The sequence below is a fragment of the Lichenostomus cassidix genome, chromosome 3 (genome assembly GCF_008360975.1).
Source record: "Lichenostomus cassidix isolate B80296 chromosome 3, HeHo_3.0, whole genome shotgun sequence".
NCBI classification, from domain to species: Eukaryota; Metazoa; Chordata; class Aves; order Passeriformes; family Meliphagidae; genus Lichenostomus; species Lichenostomus cassidix.
The window spans coordinates 1,033,166-1,054,785 of NC_139483.1; the positions used below are offsets into that span (position 1 = coordinate 1,033,166).

The 21,620-nt window shown below is 41.9% G+C and overlaps 1 protein-coding gene across 5 annotated transcripts in view; it reads left to right on the plus strand.

The window, feature by feature from the left end:
* The window catches only part of PLCB1 (phospholipase C beta 1), a 344,760-nt gene that overhangs the window by 316,106 nt on the left and 7,034 nt on the right, over window positions 1-21,620 (plus strand). For 2 of the 5 annotated variants that reach the window (XM_085053976.1, XM_085053975.1), the window contains exon 32: window positions 7,611-7,675. The exons of 2 other annotated variants lie outside the window; for them this stretch is intronic. In XM_085053976.1, the coding sequence (XP_084910102.1) occupies window positions 7,611-7,649 (39 nt within the window). In that variant the 3' untranslated portion in view covers window positions 7,650-7,675. Of the gene's footprint in view, window positions 1-5,457; window positions 6,154-7,610; window positions 7,676-21,620 lie in introns of those variants that run through there. One more of the 5 variants, XM_085053974.1, reaches the window with a different exon arrangement.

Below are 21,620 nucleotides of genomic sequence, written 5' to 3' on the forward strand. Positions count from 1 at the left end.
TACAAAGTAAATGGAACTAATAACAATTTGTCAAAAAATACCAATGTTTTTTGTTTGGTTCACAGTCACTTAATGTTTAATGAAATATTGGGAGATGACATTTTCTTGATGTGTTTGTGCAGAAGATTCTTTTATCTGACACTTCATTAGGGAAAGGATTTGGATTTTGAACATTCTTAGGAAATAAATCTCCTTTTACTGCAGAGAAAACTGTGCAATCTGCTATATTTAATACAAAGAAAGCCCTGAAATTGCCTAAGCTATCAGGCTTGTGTGTAAGACAAGACCATGCTATTGCTTTCAGATTCTAATAGTATTAAAATTTGAATCAGTAACTTGTATTTCATACAGTTTTGCAGATGGGAGAGTTGAGACCTTGGCAGTGAAATGAGCTCGGGAAAGTTGCAAAGGAAATCAGTTTGTCTGATAAGACAACTAAACTATTACATTTTTTTTGGGCACTGAATCAATGAGACATCCATTCTCAGCCTGATGCCGATCTCAGTTTCTCTGGCATTTGTTCATAATCTTCTCAGATGTTACTGGAATCACTTTGAATAGGTACTGGTGTGATTTAGAATTACATTTTGGGATAGGATGAGAATTTCCTTTAATTTGCAGTCTTCCAATTTTGAGTATCATTTCCAGAAAGGCAATTTCTGAGACAAGGAGCTTCTGGGTCTGTTTTGAGGAGAGACTGAGCCTGTTTAGTCTGGAGAAAAGAATATGGAGAGAGAATCACATGAATACATATAAATATCTCAAAGAGATGCCAAGGATGGTGCCAGACTCTTCGGTGGTGCCCAGTGACAGGATGAGGAGCAATGGCCATAAACTCAAACACAAGAGGTTCCACCTTAACATGAGGGAGAACTTCTGTCCATGGAGGGTGGCAGAGCACTGGAACAGCTGCCCAGGGAGGCTGTGGAGTCTCCCTGTCTGGAGACATCCCAAACCCACCTGGACGTGTTCCTGTGTCACCTGCTCCAGGTGACCCTGCCTGGGCAGGGGGTTGGACTGGGTGATCTCCAGAGGTCCCTTCCAGCTCGAACTATTCCATGCTTCTGTCTCACCATCAAGATCAGAGGACCAGGTCCTTTATATTCCCTGAAGATAATTTACTTTCAAAATCTGTATTACCGCTTTACACTTGAAAGCAATCAAATGCAGTGGAACATTTGCTTTCCTGTTTACTCTGAGGACAGAGGGAAGGGGGAGCCATGGCAGGACATTGCTGCAGGCTGTGTTCTTGCAGAAAGAACTGGGTTAGCCCATGCTTAGCTCAGCCATCAGACAAATAGCTCCAGCTTTGGGTATTGAGTACCTTATCCTAAATTGATGCACTGTGTGGACAGACGGCTGATTTTAAGGTGGAGCTAAGCTGATTGCTCTTTATTTTATGGTTCATCTCAGAGGACAGAGGTCCTCTCTGGTCCTTGTTATGTTTTTGTACATATATGTACATAAATGTCTTTGTAACACTCAAATTTTAAAGGCTGACTGAGAATTCAGCACTGCTTAACATAAAATATTGAGAGACTTCATCTGTATCAAAGGGATATTGGAATACGTGCTCTAGACATTCTGAGGCTTTACAAGGGGAAAAGTGTCCTCAGTAATGCAGATTCCTGCAGGAAGTCTGAGACAGCTGAGTGCTGTCCTGTGATGGAACAGCTTTGGAGAACACTGACTGTTTCCTGCACAGCAGCCTTGGCACTCAGGCTTTACAGGAATGAGACCATTACAGGACAGCAAAAAGGTTTCATTATCATGTCAGGCAGCAGTCAGTGGTTCCTAAAGCTCTTGATGGCTGTGTCACCATGGCCAGGGAAAGAACTCTAGACTTCACTTATTTTAGTGCTTACTGAAAAATAAAAAAAAAAAATGTTCTGCCTGGTGAAAATACAAAATGTTTCTATGTTGCTTTTCTTTCTTTAGCCTGCTCCCAGTGGTAATCTAAGTCTCTTTGATTCCTTCATTCCCTTTAGTTGACCAGACTGGAATGCCTGCCCTAAAATAATCCCTTGCCAACCTACTGTACTGGATTAGCTGTAGAAATATTGGCTCCCCTCACATTCTTTCAATTTTTAAAGTAATTTTTACTCCTTTGTGATGAGTAGCTGATTCACAGGGGTTGCTGAGCTACCTCTCAGACTAAGGCAGTGTGCCAAATGCATCCATGGAATGGAGAGTGAACTTTTAACGTACTCTGACTGATACCAGTAGCAAAATTCAGACTGACTTCAGTGAGTAAACCTATGTCCTAAATCTTTGAGACTTTCAATTCACATCCTCCAAGGAAACTTTCACAAAAATCTCTAGGCCTCATAACCACAGGGCATTAACTCTTCCTACTGGACCAGAGGAACACAAACTCTGGATAAGAGTCCCAGATTGGACATTTTGTGTCTAACATTTATTGTATTAATGGAAATTCACTTCTGAGAAATAAATTCCATTTTCTTGATCTTTGCCTAGCTTGCAAGTTAGTAAAAGCTCTACTACGTATGTTAAAGGTGATTAATAAAATGTTTTGTACAGAGTTCTCTGCTTGGACCTTGTATTGAGGTCTGGCAGTTTTGTTTTGAACTGAAAGATGCATATTCTGATGTAATCTTCTGGCATTTACAGAGCTGCTGTATAATAGCAGTCGATTTTTTTCAAAGGTTATATCTAAAGTCATCAATAGGAAGAAGGAATGGGAATGTTCTTTGCCCAGGATGAGAAACAGAAGTGCATCTAAAGATTGTTCTTGCTGCAGTTGGATTGTGTGTGTGTAACTTAATGGTGGAATTGCACAGGGATGGATTCCACACATGCTGTTGTTAAACCAGTGATTTCACTGACATGCAGTAGAATTAATCTGAATAATTTTTTTTACTGTTTCACTGAGTGAGATCAAAGCCAGGACCAAGCTCTTCCTCCTGCATTTCTTCCTCTGCCTATTACAGTCAGTCTTGGCTCAACTGATAAACAAACCTACATCTGTCTTGTCTCTGTGACAAGGATGTGAAGCATCTTTTCTGGTCCAGGGAAGATAAGAATATAACTGGATTTCACAACTTTCAAAATATGAATACAAGTTGCTGCCTTAAATGTTTTTCTGTATTGTTTCTGTGTTGCCATGAGGTAGATTTTGTCCTAAGTGTCTGTTTGTGCCACCCTGCTCTAGATGGCACCCATGGGAAAGCGCATCCCCTGCCCCTTGATTTTCTGTGTTACTTGGTTTGTAGATACCTACAGAAAAACAGCCTAAAACACATCTGGCACATTATATTGAAGATGAACTCTGCTACACAACACAGCTGGAAACAAAGTTTGAAAAGGAGTCATGGCTTAGGAATTTAGACCAGGGATGCTTCCATAAAGAGCAAGAAAGTTTTGCTTGGTCCATTGGAGAGAATGTGCAGTTTTCCAGAGGGCTTTTCCCATTTAGTGGCCAGTGAGCTCTGCTTGCTTCTTCTTCAGCTGGCCAGATTTTCAGAAGAGTTGCCACCAGAGAAGAGGTATGCTTCAGTTAGCTGGACCCTTGGTGAGAGCAATCTAGCGCAGAAAAAGAAGGCACCAGGCATGAATGTTTCATTTCTAAAAACCTTAAGTCACTTTGATTGCACCATTGCTTAAAACTTTTCCATTTCCCCTCAAACTGCTTTAACAAATCTTTTCTGCTTTCTTCAGCGTGGTGGCTTTGTGCTGCTGTGCTCTCAGAAAATCCTGTCAGTGTCTGCCAAAGGCAGAGGCAGCAGCACCACGTGTGAGTTGCTGAACAGCTGAAAGGTGTGTGAATTGTTGAGAACACTAACCCATGTGCTGTGAGGCAGCTCTCCTGGATAAACACTATGCCCTTCTTCTTCTCCCTGGTGCACATTTCTTCATTGTACTTTTAAAGGCTCGTGATGGATAATTGTGAAGAACGGTCAGGTTAACAAGATTTGATTGGAGGTGTTAGATCAGCACAATTTATTGTGGAGATTGACAAGATTCTGTGCTCCATTTCTATGTGCCATCAAGGAGAGAAATCTGGACTAATTATGGCCATAGGTCTTTACAGTAACGGCACAATAACTGAGAACACAACACAGCTTTTCATGACAGCTTAGAAACTAGAAATATAAAGTGCAGCTTTTTTTGTGGCCCTTTGCACAGGTGAGGACACATCCGGGACCATCAGATAAACCAGATTATACGTAACTTCAATATTCTAAAAGTTTAAACATGCACTGGATTGATTTCTGGACTTTCTGGTACCTCCAGAAAGCTTCTGGGAAACCAGCATTAGGTAGACAGTGACTGTGAACAGCAGATAGTGTTTTAACACTGTCCCCTGTCATCAGTGTTCTTCTACATTCTGGTTTCTGTGTGTGTCTTCCCCAAAATGTTGTCTCAGCACTAATAAAAGCAACAGATACTTGGCTGCTTTATGACTTGGGGAAGTGTATGTATCTTCTGTGGTTTATTACCTCTGTGTTAGAGATTTCAAAAAGTGCTGCTTGATGCAATGTGTGTACAAACAGAAAGGCTCTGCACACACTGGAATCAAGAAGTTGCTCAGGCATTTTCAAAACCAGGTCATTTTGACAAGTACAGTCATGACCATCAGAATAGAAAAGAGCCTGAAATTCAGTGTTGGTTTCAATCCCTGTATTTCTCTCTTACTTTGTCTTTCTTATGCTGCAAGGCCATACCTGCAGTTTCCAAAATAGTGAGCATCCCTGTGGTAAATATCTGATATGTGTCTGCTGCACTACCATCATTTGGATCAGGAGCATCGCAACAGTGCAGGTGCTCAGACTATATTGTTAAAAGCTCAATAAAAAACACAGGGTTTGAGTGGTGCATAGCCTACTCACAGCTAAGTGCTTGGATCTGGTAACCCTGTAATTTCCTCTGCCTTCATGCTACCTGGATATCTCTGTTACTTTCCATGGACTGTGTTTTGATAAATAATCAAGGGGAAAATCCCTCAGTTTGGTTATGTAGAGGGGGGTTTGTTGCCGTTTTTGAATGTTGCTTTTGTTGAAATGTTTACTCATTTCTGATGTTCATCCTGCAGGTAGGTAAAGGCTGGATATTGGCAAATGTGTGCCTCCTTCACACACCCAGATCCCACTGTGTGAGCACAACACACGGCTGCACACAAAGTGCACACACCTCTTCCCAAACCAAAACGTTCCCAAACCTTTAACAGGGAGGCTGGCTAAAAATGGTGCCAAAAGAAAGGAAAAGTATTCATGTTTTACAAACTGAGGGATTTAGCAATAGGATGCTTAGTAGTGTTTTCTGGGTTTTAAGAGAAATGTTAATCAAATCTTAGCCTGCTTTCAGTAGTTACAAACCTCATTGAAGTAACTAGGCCAACATCCCAAGCAACAAAATGTTTGTGTGCTGCAAACTTACATGTAATTTTGTAAAAATTGCCAGTTTTCTGTGAGTTGCTTTATCTGATTAGTCTGCCAGGGAGAGCACAGAACCAGTGAAGTGCATAGATCAAAGGGACAGAAAAATGAAGTGCATCAGGAGGAGTGATTAGGAACTGTGCAAAACAAAGTAGCTTACTTATTTCACTTTACATTTCACCTTCTTGCTGCTACATTCTTTCCTGCTACAAACTGTCACCTTCTGCTTCCTCAGCTAATATTTTAGGTTCATTTTGCATGTCAAGATGGTGCAAGCTGCCACAATCACTGGCACCCATTTTCTGAGCATTTTATGCCCCACGTGTATCTTCTAACACCATTTGTGTCAGTGTTAATGCTGTAGCTTTACAGCCCACTGCTGTCAAGGTGAGAAAGAGTTCAAGGAGAAAATAAATAAAACTAATTTCATTCATTTCTTGCAATGCAACATGAGAAGATGGCATAGGTTCCCTTACGCAGAATTTCAATCAAATCCAGCCGTTTAGCTAATGATATTTTCTGCCTGCATTGTGACTCAATTAGAAGGCATTTATGAATCTGCATGAAAGTAAAATGAGGACACAGTACTCAGACATATTGTTCTGCTTCTTCACCCACTACCAAGGAAGTGACTCAATAATTGTATTCAGTTTAAGAAAATGCTTTGAGAGGAAATGTTTTGTAACAAATATTAAAGGTACTACCTCTGTTTTTAAGCTATTTCATCTTTCCATATTAAATGAAAAGCTTTATTTTATGTTACTGTCTGTTTCTATTTCTCTTTAAAGGTTACCATTTTCAGTTTCATTTATAACAAACCTGACACCTAAGACAAAGCACAGGTTACCTCAGTGAGCTCACATGCAGTTATTCCATGGCTGGCTGTCACCTGCATGTCACCTGTGTGTGACAGGGGATGCCACTACAGCTCCCTGCTCAGACACTGCAGATACAATACTGTCCTGAGTAGGTGATAAAGTATAAAGGATATGCTGTGGGCACTGTCAAGATTTTGGTGGCACCAACTCTGTTGTGAGGGAGCTGCGATTTAACTTCTGCATATAGAACCAAACTCATGCAATTGCTACCATATGGAGCAGTAAATCTCTTAACGCTGCAATAACACTGATTTTAGAGTAAGACACAACAGTTACCACAACCATTTAACACAACAGAGAAGGAAACATGCTGCAGCCACTTGAAAATGGCAGGTTAATGCTGTTTAAGGACTGCAATTAGCAACAAAAAGTCACTCATTTTTTTCACTTCCTGCCTATAATTTCTTAGACAACTTCTAGTTAGTGCAAAAACCAAAGAAAAAACTTGTGTCTTTTTGATTGCTGCTGGATTACCTTCAAGACTTCTCTGCTCCAGACCTTAGACCTCTCCAAGGGAGAGAGTTTGAGTTCAGGGTGTTCAGAGTGGTGTGTGATGCTGTCCTGAGCTGGCTCCGAGCAGCTTGGAGCATATTAGGGGCTTTAGGACAATCTGTCAGTCCTGGAGCACATCAGGGGCTTCAGGACAATCTGACAATCCTGCTACTCTCTGAACTGCCAAACACGAGTTTCACCTTCAGAGATAAACACCAGCTTGGGACAGAGGTGAGAGAACAGTGGTAACACCTCCAAGAGCAGTGAGTCCAACACTCGCTCAGTGCATTTCCTGCTCAGGCACTGGTGCTAGACTGACTCCAAGGGAATGGGCTGGAGCAGCACCACTCCTGGAATCACTTGGTGATGTCCTTGGAGGTTTTTCCATCCAAACTGCCCTGAGTTTGTGGCATTAGGCACAATCACAGCCTAAGGCCAGAGGTATCTCTCTAAGCACATCCTTCAGGTGGCAATGGCTGATGCTCATTTCTTTCCTTCAGAGATGCTTCCTTCCCTTTCCTGGAAAAAAAGTGACACTTTTTGCAACCTGCATAAGCTGCAACTTCAACTAAAGCTGCATCTCCCACGTAACACAGTTGAAATATTATCCTCTTGTAGCATGGAGTGCCTGGTGGTGATAAATAGACTGATTTCTGTGACTAATGTGTACCTAGTCAAATATTAATGGGCCGGCACACAGAAGCATGAAGTAATCTTTTGTTTTTCATTAAGTGCGTAGATTAAAGAGATGTTGCTTTACTGTAATGCACAGAATTATGTCATTTCAGCTTAGAGTAATTGTTAATCACCTCAAATTGAAATGATCCTTGGTTTTGTTTTAAAGAGCATAGAAGAACAAGAAGTAGAGGAAAAACAGAAGTAGAAATGGAATATGAGACTATAGTGAAAGTGAGTGAAAAATTCCCCTTTTTATCTAGTAATGCTGATGTTGTTTTCATTTTACATGTCAAAACCAAGTCAGGATCATCCACAATTTACTGCTTGGGGGTTTTTCAGAAATCTTTGATCAATTCTAGCCCTGATTATTACCTGCTAGCTGCATTACGTAAGCTGCTACTGACCATTACATCCCTTCAAGACTGTGAAAGTGATTTGTACCTTCTTCAGACCATCCCCCACCCCATTGCCTCCCTGCCTGTTTTATTTATTGCTGCTTCTGCCCCACCTCAGTGCAGCCATCAGGGGCTGTGTGTAACAGCATGATTGTCCCAGCTTTCTTGCCACAGCCTTTTGGGTCATCTGGATATCCTCTGTTCTCTGCTCACAGTAGCTGCAGTACTCTCAGATCAAAACACCAAGGCACTATGAAATTTCTGTCTAAAGAGGTAAAGAAGATTGATTAATGTCGGGGTAGGAATTGAGAGCATCTGAACATAGAAGGGTGAGATGGGGAAAGGTGCTGAAGGTAGGAATTGTGGGTACCTCTGAAGATTAAGTTTACCAAGTAGATAAATTAGGATTTGTCATCTGCGACACCAGAGTATGGGATAAAGAGGGGATTAACCAGGGCATCACAGCAGAAGGAAGAATTGGGGTACAAAGAGAAAGGATAGATGAATGTGGATCAGTAAAACAGGATTAGTGAAGCCTAAAGAAGAAGATTTAAAGGTAAGAGAGTGAGTTTTTCAGGGAGGAGGAAGAGAACAGAAGACAACTGGGGAAAGGCAGGCAAAGCCTGGAGGAAAGATGAAAGTAAATGAAGGGAGTTTTTTGATTGCTTTATGGAAGGGCTAATGATGACAGGATGGTGATAGAATGATGCATTATTTCAGGTGTGTCTGCTATCAGGAGACATGATTATGTATAAGCAAACTTCCTGTATCCTCCTGCAAACACAGTCATGCCAGGAGTTCTTGGGCTTTCCCTGTCAAGGGGGTAGCAATAAGCCACACACCTCTGTCACTGAATCAGGGAATCCTCCTTGTTTTGTATTTTTATTTAACATTTCCCCTTCTACTGCTTTCTTCTGGATTGCTTTAATATGCTTTGCTTGTTTGGGGAGAAAACTGCCATGGTTCTCAGTGACGGCTGTATTTGTTTTCTTAGCCTGTCTGGAGGGTACTGTTTGGTTTTTTTAAATACTTATCATGTCCCTTTCCATGGACATGCACTGACAAGAAAGAAGGAATTAACTCTGGGTGCTTGATCTGTGCCTTGCATAATACAGGTTGACTTCTATGCTTTACAGAAAGGCAAGTGCTAAGTTTGATTTATGAAGTGACTATAACTTGGTTTATCAGGTTTTTTTTTGCTGTGAATCACCTGCCTCTGCTCACACAGACCCCAAGGTATTCCTCATGTATCGATTCACATCATTATGTGCTTACAGTTTATTTACAGGTTTTCACTGTTGCATAATAAGTGAACATTTTTTCAAATGCTTGTTAAAAATAACACAATTGCAAATATTGTTTAGTTCTCTCATTGTGGCAAGGTTAGACATGCAAACTGCAAGGTGGGGCCTTGATTTCATGAGTATTGTTTTCCTCTTGGACACAGGCAAGGGAACTAAATATGTGTGTTTCCTGAGCACAGTGGTTGTGACAAAAGAAAGTGGAGCCCATAATGAATATGTTGGCACCTCCACAGTATTCAAAGGAGTGACTTACTGAAGATGGCAAGATTAAACTGGCAATTGCTTGCTCAGGGACTGGGATTTCTTTGTTGTTTGTGTTTAAGTGACAGGAGAATATTGATTTCTGTTCCTGAGGGATGTGCTGTCCTCCTTTCCTGAAAAGCAGGAGGATGGGAATAGAGATGAGCTGCCTTGAAACAACCCACTGAACATTTGAAGAAAACAGAACTTGTTTTAACTTCGTTCTTGTCATAAACTGCTTACATTTTACATAATATAAGGCCAACCTTGTATCACCTGCCTGGGTCAAATTAGGATATCTTGGGAGGATGCTGGGAGCCTGGGCAAATCCAACTGCTCCTGCACAGTTAAAAGGAAATCAGACCCCAGAGAAGAACCTCCTGCGATGGCAAGTAACCACTTGAGTTATTCCTTCCTTGCCTTCATCCTGCTCTCAGGAATTCAGCCTCATAGACTGTGTAAAGGAAATGGTATTAGGAGAAGTTATGCATGGTGGAATTGCCATACAGGTCACCCTACCTGTGCGTGAAAACTGGGAAACAAAACGGATTGACACTGAGTACTCAGGGAAATCTGAAATGGGGTGAAAGAATCCATCACACCAAAGCAAATACAAGAATGATGGAATGTGAAGAAATGGGTTTTTTTCCTACCTCCTTCTGTTCTAAGCTCTCACTGCTGCATGCACAGGACAAAGCATTCGGGGTGCTCTGAAAGACCAGGATAGGGGAGGGCAGGCAGGGCAGAAGGAGAGAGTCAATTTTTCTTGCAGACCAGAAGGGAGTATCTTGGCTCCTGCTCTAGTGGAGTAAATCACTAGCTTCGGGCTGAACAAAACTGGTCACCTTAGACAACATTTCTGTGCAGGAGAGGCACAGAGTCCTTTTAAGCCATGATAATAGCTATGCAGAAACAGAGAGAAATTACCTAAAATTACAGCTTCATTCAGGAGCTGTTTGAATCCTCTAGTGACTAAATGTTAGACAGCTACAGGAAGAACTCCCATGTAGTTCACAGTTTTGTTTGTCAGCAGTAGAATAACCTAAGATAATATTTCGAGCCAGACAAAAGAATGTAGACTTACAAGTCTGGTCTGAACCTGCAACCTTTTTTTTATTCTATGCAAAGTGGGTTCTGCTCTGGAATGTTTTTGCTGGATAGGAAAGGCTCATAAGAACTCTAAAAAGTAGGACCTAAAAGCTACTGCTGCACTTTTCTCATCCTTTAAGCTATGTTTCAAATGGACACTTAAGTGCATGATAGAGCTTTTCAGTGAGGCTTCAATCATGCACGTGTTGTCTCAGATCAAGCTGTCCTTTTCCCCTGATACCATGGAATTTTGTAAGTCTTTTGGTAGCTGTTGCACACATCCAAAATTCTGCCCAGTACAACTTCAGCCTCCAGGTTCAGCTACTGCATGGCCTGTGGGAATGATACTGCACCGTGGTGCCTCTCATCCTGACAGCTTTATTTGCAGAAAGTAGGTGTTAATGCCTGAATAAAACATACGGCGTGGAGCTTATAGGGCAAATTATCTCACAGCCTGCTGATGCTGAAAGGTAGCATTTCTAGAAATAGCTTACAGCCACTCATCTGTGGTCCTCCTTGAGATTATTTCTATTAGCAGATTTAGAAGTGCCTGTTTAGATCAGGTTTATTCTGCAGGCAGTGAGATCTTGGTGTAGTATTTCTGCTCTTAAAATGCTCCTTTCTGCTGAAAATTTTGCAGGTTCAGTGTTCAGAGCAGAGGTCAAGTTTCAGAAATCAGTATTCCTGATGGGATTGACTTGCAGCAATTAAGTGTTTGCCTATCATTTTAGCAATCCACCTTACACTCCATAGCTTGGATGCTGCTGGAGGTGGGAGAGACCAGCCTGTAATGCCAAGCAGCATGGAAGCTGTAAGAGCTCCTGGGCATGAGAACTCTCTGTCCGTCATTCTGTCAGGGGATCATTGGAATTCCAAGCAGGGGTTTGTGCTTTCCATGCCATAAAGGAGTAAATTCTCCCCAGTTCCATGTCAGTGTTAACGCCTCCTCTTGGCCTGGAGTACCCTTCATTCCCATTTGTATTCAGACAGGCAATACTGCAGCTCCCACTTGAAATACTAATTGGTTGAAAATTAATTCCTATTTTTAAATTATTACTTAGCTTTTTTACTTTTGAAGTGATTCTTTTTTCTAAAGGCTGGAGTTAATTTCTTGTAATATCAGCTGCCATGCAATGGTTGCAACTCATAAGCATATTTAATTCAGTGATATAAACCATATTTGAGGATTTACATAGGCCAGGATCCTCTCTATTGGCTGCTGCAGAAATTAATACAATGGGGAAAAGCAATAAGTGCTCACAGGTCCACAGCCTTTTTTGAGAAAGAGGTGTCTGCTTTCCCATCCAGTCACCAGTAGAGAGAGCATTGTAAATATGTATGTTGCCTGCTCAGAACTTGAAATATTCTGTTCCCTCCTGAATTCCTTTTTGAAACGTTTTCTGGGCAATTAAGTAAAGCTTCACCACCACTGTCAGAAGTGCCCACAGTGTGTTTTCATGTCCAGTTCTGTCATTGCCCAGAGACCCATGGCAGGTCCCTCTCCACAGTATGCTGGAGATCACAAAAAAAAAAAAAAAAATACAAATCTTTGATAAATACCTCACCAAAGATCCTCTTTGTACCTGTCCTCCCTGAACAAACTGCATCTTTTGTATGAATATTACAGTAACATGATTTTTTTTCCCCACAAAACCCATGTTTATGCCAGTGGAGTCATTATATTGATGTAGTTAAAAATATTCAGATGTCTTCCCTTTTTTATGTGTGAGTATATGCATCCACAAGCACACAGACCTCACAAGAGGACTGACTCAGTGTTCACCCTTGTTTCCTCCCTATAGCTTATTAATATTACGAGGAGGACACTCTGCCTTTACTTATTTAGAAGTACAATAAATTGTAGGATGCAGGAGACAGTCGGGGAACTGCTGGTGGAGCAGGCAGAGCCTGGTGTTGAGACAGACAGGTGTTGAGCTGCTGTGGCTGCTCTGACTCCAAAGAAGTCTCTCTCCCAGGTATGGCTCCCTCCATCAGAGTATTTCAGCTGCTTTTACTCTAATTTCTGTGGCAGGAAGATGCCATTCCCAAGATCTGTTTGAACACGGAGGAATAGAGGATTTGGGAAAGCACCATCTACTGAGGAAGGGCTGCACTTTTGAAGTGACCCACTTGCCCTAGTCAGTGCTGCTGTGGCAGCTGTGGCAGTCCCTGCTGTGCCTCTGACAGGTGCCAGCAGCAACCAGCCCAAATGGCACCAATGCCAAAGAGTAGCTTCCGTGTAGCTGTGAAGCAAAATATGACCAGACAAGAGACGTTCAGTTGTCCTAAGATCTGCTCTGCAATGACGGGATGACTTAAAAGCATGGGTTGGATGCTTCTTGGAGAGCCTCGAGCCATAACAGCAGGAGAAATTAAAATTGGTGTCTTCTCCTGATGTATGGACCAGATATTCCTCTGCAACCTGCCTCCCCCCGACTTCTGAAAGAGTAACTTAACAATTTGAATTCCCCATCCATTGCATTTGTAATTATCCTGCGCAGAATCTCCTTAAGCAGCTCTTGTCCAGGTTCTGTGTGTTGCTGCCTTTCCTTTGCATTAGTCATGGGAGCTCTTTTCCCTTTTGCCTGAGAGCAGCCACACTGATCGATGGGAAAATGGATGCACTGGAAATGCAACACTGCGAGTTAAACATGGGGATTTTTAAGCTTGTGGCTTCCACAGTCTGTGTCAATGTGTGACAGGAGAGAATTGTAAACTGAGAATGAGTTCTCCTGTGAATTCAGTGCCCCCATTATCTCTCCTTCTCTATCTGAAGGGCTGAGGAAATCTTTTTTGTTAGCCAAGACAGCTTGGTGCTTCAGCTTAATTTTCATTGCATAATTTTAAATACAGATTGTGCCAACAGTGCTGCAATTAATGGATAGCCTAAAGACTTATTATTTCAAGCTAATTGATATGTAAGAAAGCTTAAATAACATAAGTGATAGGAAATTTTTAGGAATAACTTCTGTAGCTAACTCAGAATAATCTTTTTACTGTTAGAGTAGCAGATTAGATTATTATTCACTCTCCATTGCTAAATCTAATGTCTGTCTGTATTTCTCTAGCTCTAGATAGATTTCCATGAGATGGAGAAAAGATGACATTTTATAGTCATTGTTCTAAAAGGTGTTTTTGCAAGTAAATAACATCATTTATTTCTGATACTTGTCTACCATCATTTGAAATAAATACTCCCCAGGTTCCAGATGAATTTCTGGTATCCTCAAGAGAGATTTGTGCTCTATGCATTTCTAAAATAGGGCTTCAAAGCAAGAAACGCATGTTTTAAAGTACTCTTTTCTTCTTGAAATCACTTGGTCCCTTATGAAAGGCCTTTATTTTTCTAGTGTTCATGAAACTTATCTTCAACTAGATTGTGATCAGAATTGGCATCAGAGAATACACTGTAAAGCTGTACGACCTCTCAAGAACTTTTTTAATGCTTTTGGAAGATGTCAAATACCAAAATAATAATAAAACACTGATAGAGCATTAAAAAGATAAGTTCTTGTAATGGAAAAAGCTTTTGTTCTACTGCCAGTGTTTTTTTATTAAATAAGGTTTTGCATAGTGCAAAACTTTTCCAAGAGAGAAGCTACCAATAGTGATACACATAAATGAAATCAGATTAAAAACAAAGTGGAGCTCTAGGGGGATCATATTAGGCATTTTGATGGCATGCCTCTCAGTGGAAAAAAAAGCAAAGGGCTTAGTGAAGTTCCATGAGATTCATCTCAGCTCAGGCTTGACCCTCTGGTGAACTAAACTTTGCTGAACTGTATTAACTTCAGGAGGAGAGAAGCAGGGAGCAGATCCAGCACACAGTGATGTCTGCGGAAAAGCTCAGGGTTCCTGTAGTAGGCTTGAGGTGTGGGGGGAAACCCCAGAGTGACCTTCCTGTGCTGTGGCCCCCTGAGCTCGGTGGGGACATGAGGCACCAGAGGAATTGCTTCTCTTAGTACTTTAAATTGTTGTGTCCTTTATTTTCCTGTCTCTGCTGGCTTCTAGGGAATTGTTATATCCCTGTTCCTGGCAACAGCAAGGTCTGACCACAGACCTCAATGGCAATATCATTAACCCATGTGTTCAAGGGGACTTTCAGATGTGCAGCTGCTTGGCAAGATGGAAAGTGTTCCATGGCACAGACTCACCACAGGCACTGTGACACACATCTTCTGTCACAGCAGCTCACTGAGCATACCTGAAAAAAGGCTGTGAGGCTTCTTGGGCTGCAGCATGAGCAGGGTGTTCCTCATCCACAATAAGCATTAGGAGGGAAAAACACCCTCAGTGGTTTCCCTTCTTCATGGAGCTCCGGTGCTGGACAGAAACCCAGATCAGGTTGTACACAACGAGAGCAAGGTCTGGACATGAGAAAGGCATCTGCCTTTCTCTCTGGGAATTTGTTACCTCTTGTCTGTTGGAGCAGGCTTGGATTTTTAAGCAGCAACCTGGTCCCTTTTCCTAGACTCCTTCATGCCTTGCAGTTTGATTAAATTGAAAAGAGTGATTTTGAGGTGAAAATCCTGAGCCACTGAGGCAGGGCTTTTGCACCTCCTATTTGAGGCTACTTATTCCCAGATCTCTGCTGGGTGAGGAGCAAACACTTCATGCCCTTTTGTGCCAGCAGTCCCTTCACTTGATTTGGTCAGTTTGCATCTGTACTTGTGTGGTTGTAGATCCAAACTGTAGATCCAAAGCCCATCAAAGCCAATCACTGTCCTGTAGACTGAAGTGAACTTTGGGTATGAACTTTAGCAGGCGTGAGTTCAAGCTGCTCTGGGCAGCAGTGAGATGGGCTTTGTCCTGTTGATCTGGCTTGATTAAATTACCTTATATGTCAGTTTTTGCATTGTGGGATGCTTGCTGAACATCACTGAAATAAAGTGTTCTGCATGGGTCACTTAAACTCAATGGGTAATTAGAGACTTGCCTAAGTTTGCAGCAGTCAGCGTTAATGTGAACTTTGGAGAAAATGTGTAAATGAAAAACAACTGAACTGAAATATTAATCCTTTGAATTTAATCATGACAATGGCTCAGTTAACCTCCCATTGCATAGTACTGCTTAATCCTGTAATAGCAGTACAGACAACAAGGGGAGGGTTTTTCCCTTTAAAGCTCATCATAGTATCAGGAAGTAAAAACCTTCAGGCTATTTTTAATTAGGTTGAACCTCTGGGCAGAGTTGCTCTTACATTAAGCTCTAAAGTTTTTAATAGTTGCAGTTCAAATTCTACACTAATTTTGCTTCTCAAGTAAAAAAAAAAACAAGTGTGTTGGGTAATACAGCATGAAATGACGAGACGTGGTGGATATATGGATGAACTCATGGTGGAAGTAGACAGATGTGAAGATAATCATAGTATAAAAACACAGAGCCACTGTAAACTTACCAGACTCAGAGTCCTCCGTAGCAATGATACATCTCCATTTGTTGGTCATCAGATAATAATGAACATATACACCAACACATAAATTTGAATCGGGTCCCAGCTTTTTGTCATCCTTAAACTCAGCCTCAAAACTTCCCTGACACTTGGAAGTACAAAGGCCAAAATGCTGAGCCATCATTTCTGGAAGATGGAAAATGAGGGACAGCAGCTCTCTCGTTGCTGTTTAACTTCTGCCAGGTCATGAATGGATTTTTTTCATTAGCCTGTTATGTTAAAAAATAATGGGTCTGTCAGTAAATTGGCTCATTATTTGGGCAGAGTCAATGCAAAAACCTCTGCTAATAGTAAAGAGGAAGCCAGATTCATGTTGTTAATGAGTTAGGAAATATTTTGGAATAGCCTTCGTTGTTACAAGGGATTACAGAACTGCAACTACTTGAAAAGATTTTCAAAGAAATTTCTAAGGCTTTGATATTTATTCAGAGTGTGCTTGCTTTCTAGTCTAGAAACATTCATTTTCAACAGGGTATTAGGAGAAGGACTGACTGCTCAGTAATTTTCTAAGCAGACTTTTCAGTGAGGCTCCATCCTGCAGAGGCTCTCTGGTGTGGAGAGCTACAGTCGCTGCAAGGTAAACTTCAAAGGGCAGCAGAGGCTTTATCAGTGTGATTATTTCTGAGCTAATGATGGCTTACTTCTGAGCCTCCATGCAGCTCCCTGACAATTACCAATGACATGGAAATGCTAGTGAGTGTATACCTCAAGAAAGGTGCTGTCTCAAGAGACACAGACCTCAGGGTGTGTTTGGAGCTCTTGTTACTTGAAACAGGCTCAAGGGTCGAGGCTGAGCAGGAAGGGCAGAGCAGGGTATAACAGTGAAAGGAGGTGCCAGACTTAATCATAGGGTGAATTGCTCCTTTTCCTTTGAGGAGCATAGTGATGCCACTAGAGAGAGACAGAGAAACAGATTATTTATTTCCTTATTATTTTGTATTTGAGGAGAAATCTCTGCACTCAGAGAATTTTCCATGATACTCACGGGACCTGCTAGAGATGTCCTGCCAAGAGTCAGACACAGGCAACACTGTAATTATCTATTAGCAAGGTGGATGGGAGAGACTGGAAAGTGCTTTGTTAAACTGAATTCAGAGTTCAATTTTGGTGAGGATCCAAAATCTGTGCTGTGGGTTCCACCACCTTTTTATTTCAGACCCGTACTTCGTCAGCACCTGAGCACTCACACAGGAGGCCTTAAGCACTTAAAACTTTCTTTTCTTGTCTCTCCTCTTTCAAAAATAGCCAGAAACTCTCACTTTGCAGGACAGCACCACTTTTAGGCAAAAGACATTACATATTAAGTGGCCCTGCAGATTCCATGGCCCCCCAGGGACACTGCTCTGTTGCCGTGGTGCTGTACAGCTCCAAGTCCCGCGGTCTCTGCTCCGCCCGGGATTTGAAATATTTCTGGAATATATTGTTGCTGTTGTAGCTTCAAGATGTCATTTCAAATGGGTTTCCAAGGGACTGTCATGACCTCTTGAGATGGGAATTACAATAGTGCTACTCTTGGAAGGCCTGTGCTTTTGGACAGTCAGCTGCCTGTTTACAGGCTGCCTTGGAGGCATCGTGGAAGTGGGGGAAAATTGCTCGTTAGACGGTAATGGCTGCACGGATTTTTTGTTGTTTGTTTGTTTTGCAGTATCCAAAATATGGACAGCACTTTAAAAAGGGACCAGTTAAGAAGCTGTTTTTGAGCTCGGTCACTCAAGTTATTTACCCTGGATCCACTCCAATAAACTAAGGGCTGTATCTGCCCATAGATGAGCCTTCAGTGGAGTTTCTCTAGATTTATTCCATGGAAACTGAGCAGACTCTCCTTTGCTAACAGTGAAGATAGCTTACTCCAGTGATGATGAAAAAGAATAGAATCTGAGAATCTAGCCTTAAATTGCCCACAGAAAAGGGATTTTTTTTTCCTGTTCGTTCTAGCTCAAATTATTTTTATTCATATGCATCATGAGGTGCATAGGTCACACATTTATGGAGTCATCTAAGAGCCACTTGACTGCTAAAGAAAGCATTTTATCCACAAAAGCAAACTGTTACATAAAATAATCATCAGAAAGAGGAGTAATTCCAAGTATGCAGCTTACAAAACACAGAGCAGGGCTTTGCATGAGAATAAATGGCCATACTTTTGAAGAAACGGAAAAACGAGGGTTACTGTGAAGAAAGTCTTCCCATAGAATTCAGTACAAGCTATTTCTTGAAATAATTTCTTTAAAGAAAATGCAAGAGTTCTGAAATTGCTGCTAATAATACAACGGCCAGTAGGAAAAGATCACCAGTTTAGGCTTTTGCTGTAAGGACCTTCTATAACCCAGAAAGTTTCAGCAGAGGGACTGTACAGGTGTATGTTTAATATGTGTGTAATTTGGGCAGCATTGATGGGCATCCCATCACCTGAATATTTATTTTTAATCCATTATTGGAGCAAGTGTTGGTTTACTGTACAGAAAGTAGGTATGAGTTTCCTTACTAGTGTTAAAATCCAGTAGCCCAGGTGCCAGGTTTCCTCACAGTCCTATTGGTTTAATTGAGGTTGCAGTTAATAAAGGCAGAGACACAGATTGATGGAGGCCCCAAGGTTACAGTCTAGTGCCTTGAGACAGCAGATATTACAGGCACTCATTTATATGGGGACTTGTTGTACCCTCGGGGAGGCAGAGCAAATCACCTCTGCTTTAATAGGAAGAGACACTGAGCTGAAACATGGCCGATAAGGAGGCAGTGGGAGGGGGAGTGTCTGTACCAGGGGAGATAACACAGGATGCATTATCTGCTCCGTGGCTTGTGATGTGCTTAGGTGATTGTTGGTGGTTTTTCAAGGAGAGTGTCTGGGCTGTGCAGCCTGTTGGCATGGGAAGGCAGAGGGTCAGTCAAAACTATGAGCAGCACCCCTGGTCTCAGGAACAGCGCAGAGACTTTATGGGATGGGGAGATCAGCCTGATAGGCTTGACCTTGTGTGAAGGAGTAGGGGAACATCACCTCCAGGTGGGGAGGCAGAGTAGGAGTCTGGGAATTAGCATGCCTCGTGTCTGTCATGGTCTGAAAAGCACCCATTGTTTGAAAATGCAGAGATGTCCTTGTCTGAGGGCCAGACTCATTAGCAGGAGCTTTCCAGTCAGCGTGAAGACATTTCATGCTCTTGTTTACCTGGTGCTCTGCTGTTCCTTGGCACACCTCAGATACCAAGTGCCCTTAGGCTCTCTTTAATGATTCCACACTCCCGCAGCTTCTGAGAGCAAACCTTGTCTACCTGAGTAGTTTCATTTCAGGGGTAGCAATGTTGTCCTTCAGCTGTGTTAAGCCCAAATGTTAGCATGGTGGCACATCCCTTTATGCTCTTGTTTGATGTCACTGGGAGAAGAAAAGAGCATTTAGGTGATCTCTGTGCATGCAGAATTAACTCCTTTCCCAGGCCTGGACTAACAGCTTCCCAAGAACCCACTGCTGCCAGCTGCTGTCTCAGGGCCATTCTTCCAGAGCACAGAGATGGGCATGGCAGCTGTGGAAAGGTCCTGCACAGGAGTCCTGGGTCCCCTCAAACCCCACATTGTCACCTGACATCCCAGTCTCCAGCCGAGCGCTGCAGAGGGACTGTGGCCTTGAGGCATGAGGACAACTGAGCAGTGGTTACTCCTTTGCCTTCCCAGCAGAAATCTGCTTAGTGGAGGGAATAACATGGTCCTTAATAAGGAACTCCTACTGTTTCCAATTAAACAAAAATTGCTGCCTATAAATCACTTGATCCCTGAGCTCTGTTCCTCAATTTCACTCTTCCTGTTACTGAGCTTCCATCTGCTTTTAACAGTTCTTGCTACTCATATGTCTTTTAATGCTGTATCCCTCCAGAATGGCTTTCTAATTAAGTAAGCTCCAAAAATGAAAAGCAGAGGAACAGCAGCCTTCTTGCTCTCTGTAGCCTTAATCTGGGAGTCCTCTATGTGCTATTTTGGAAACTAAATTGAGGTCGCTGACATTATGCATATTTGTTGTCTGATGCAGGCTTAAAAGCCCCAAATCCTCTATTTAAAATTATCTTTAGGCACATGGGTCAAATATTTGCAGGAAGAAAAATAAGTATTTGTAGCTTTAGCAGATTTAGAGAAGGAGGAGAGGAGTGAGAAAGAGGCCCCAATCCCAGACCAGTGTTGCTGTTGCAATATGGTTTCACCGACCACTGAAAATACCAGTGTTGCTGGTGTTAACAAAATAAACATTTCCAATGACACATGATAAGGAAAACGGGAGCTTTGCTAAACAGAAATTCCCTGGAGTGGTTGCAGCCCCCCTTTTGTTCCAAACTCTGTAGTGACTAGTTACTGCCTCTTGTCAAAACACATTCTGCTAAAACCATACAGAAGAAATAAATGCAGTTGAGTTTCACAGCAGTAAAACAAAAAGAACAGGTGCTGTCTATGTGGAATTAAATAGTATCCTGCATGCGGGTAGCGCCACAGTAATTCTGGATACAAATAAGTATCACATTTCAACTGGTGAATAAATACAATATTCAAATACCAAAAAGAGTAAATTTTTAATATATTTTGCTGCCCTCTGCCTCAAGGGGAAATAACACAACTTTAAAATGTCTCACATTTGAAATCTTAACTCAACAGTTATGAAAAAAACCTTGAGAATAAAGAGTTTGCTGTTGGAAAGCTCAGAGATTGTTAGAAATGCTGAACTATTTAGTCCTGGGAGTCTACTTTTACCTGGATTATTGAGCCAGGATATTTGAATAATTTTCCATTCATAATTCACTGCTTCATTCACGGAAAGAAAGTGATCTGGAAAACAAAATAGGATAAATTTAAAAGGAGATATAACAAAAACATAGAACTCAAAAAGCTGCTCTTAGAGAAAAATTCCCAGTGGAATAGAAAAATCTGAGACTTAAAAAAGTGACTTATATGGAGTCATATCAAATTTTTGCAGTGGAAGAACTTCATCAAAACAAATATGGCCATAATTAATGTTTTTGATTCAGAAAACTGCATTTTGGTGGGGTTTTTTCACCAAAATGTGTAACCAGTTGTATTTAATAGAAAACTTTCTCAAAACGTTTTTGGCTGAAGATTTAATTCTCTAGATGCTTTTTAAGCAGTGACTTTTACGTTATTTTTGAGTTGCAAATATATTTTTAAAAACTCATGTGAGCTGGAGTGAATCCCAGTCCGTGTGGAAGGGGGTTGGTTTTGCATCAGCTGAGCTGTTAGCCCAGGAGAAGGATGCTACGAGGTCACAGGCCAAGCATGTGGTCTCCCCAGCCGTGTGGGGACGGAAGAGAGCAGAAAAGTGTTTGGAAAGCCCTTGGGTTGGTGACTTCCGAAAGGCTCCTCTCAAGGCACAACGGGAAGAAGCAGCAGTGTTCACATGAATCACTTCAAAGGTGTTGCAGGAAGGGAGACAGGCTGGACGTGTTTCCCCCCAGTTTCCCTTTCCCTCGGGCTGCCAGAGTGCGGGGCAGGAGGTGAGAGGGAAGCAGGGCTGTGGGGCCAGTCGGGTGTGCACCTCTTGTCTCGAAGCCCTCCTGGTCATTGTGCTGGCAGCACACCACGTTTCCCATGTGATCGCTTTATTTTTGTTCTTGGGAGAAGCAGAAGTTCATTAGATCACATTGCAAGCATGCAAAAGGCTACAGGGGCTTGGTCAGGAGCATCTAAACCCACAACCTCTGCTTCTG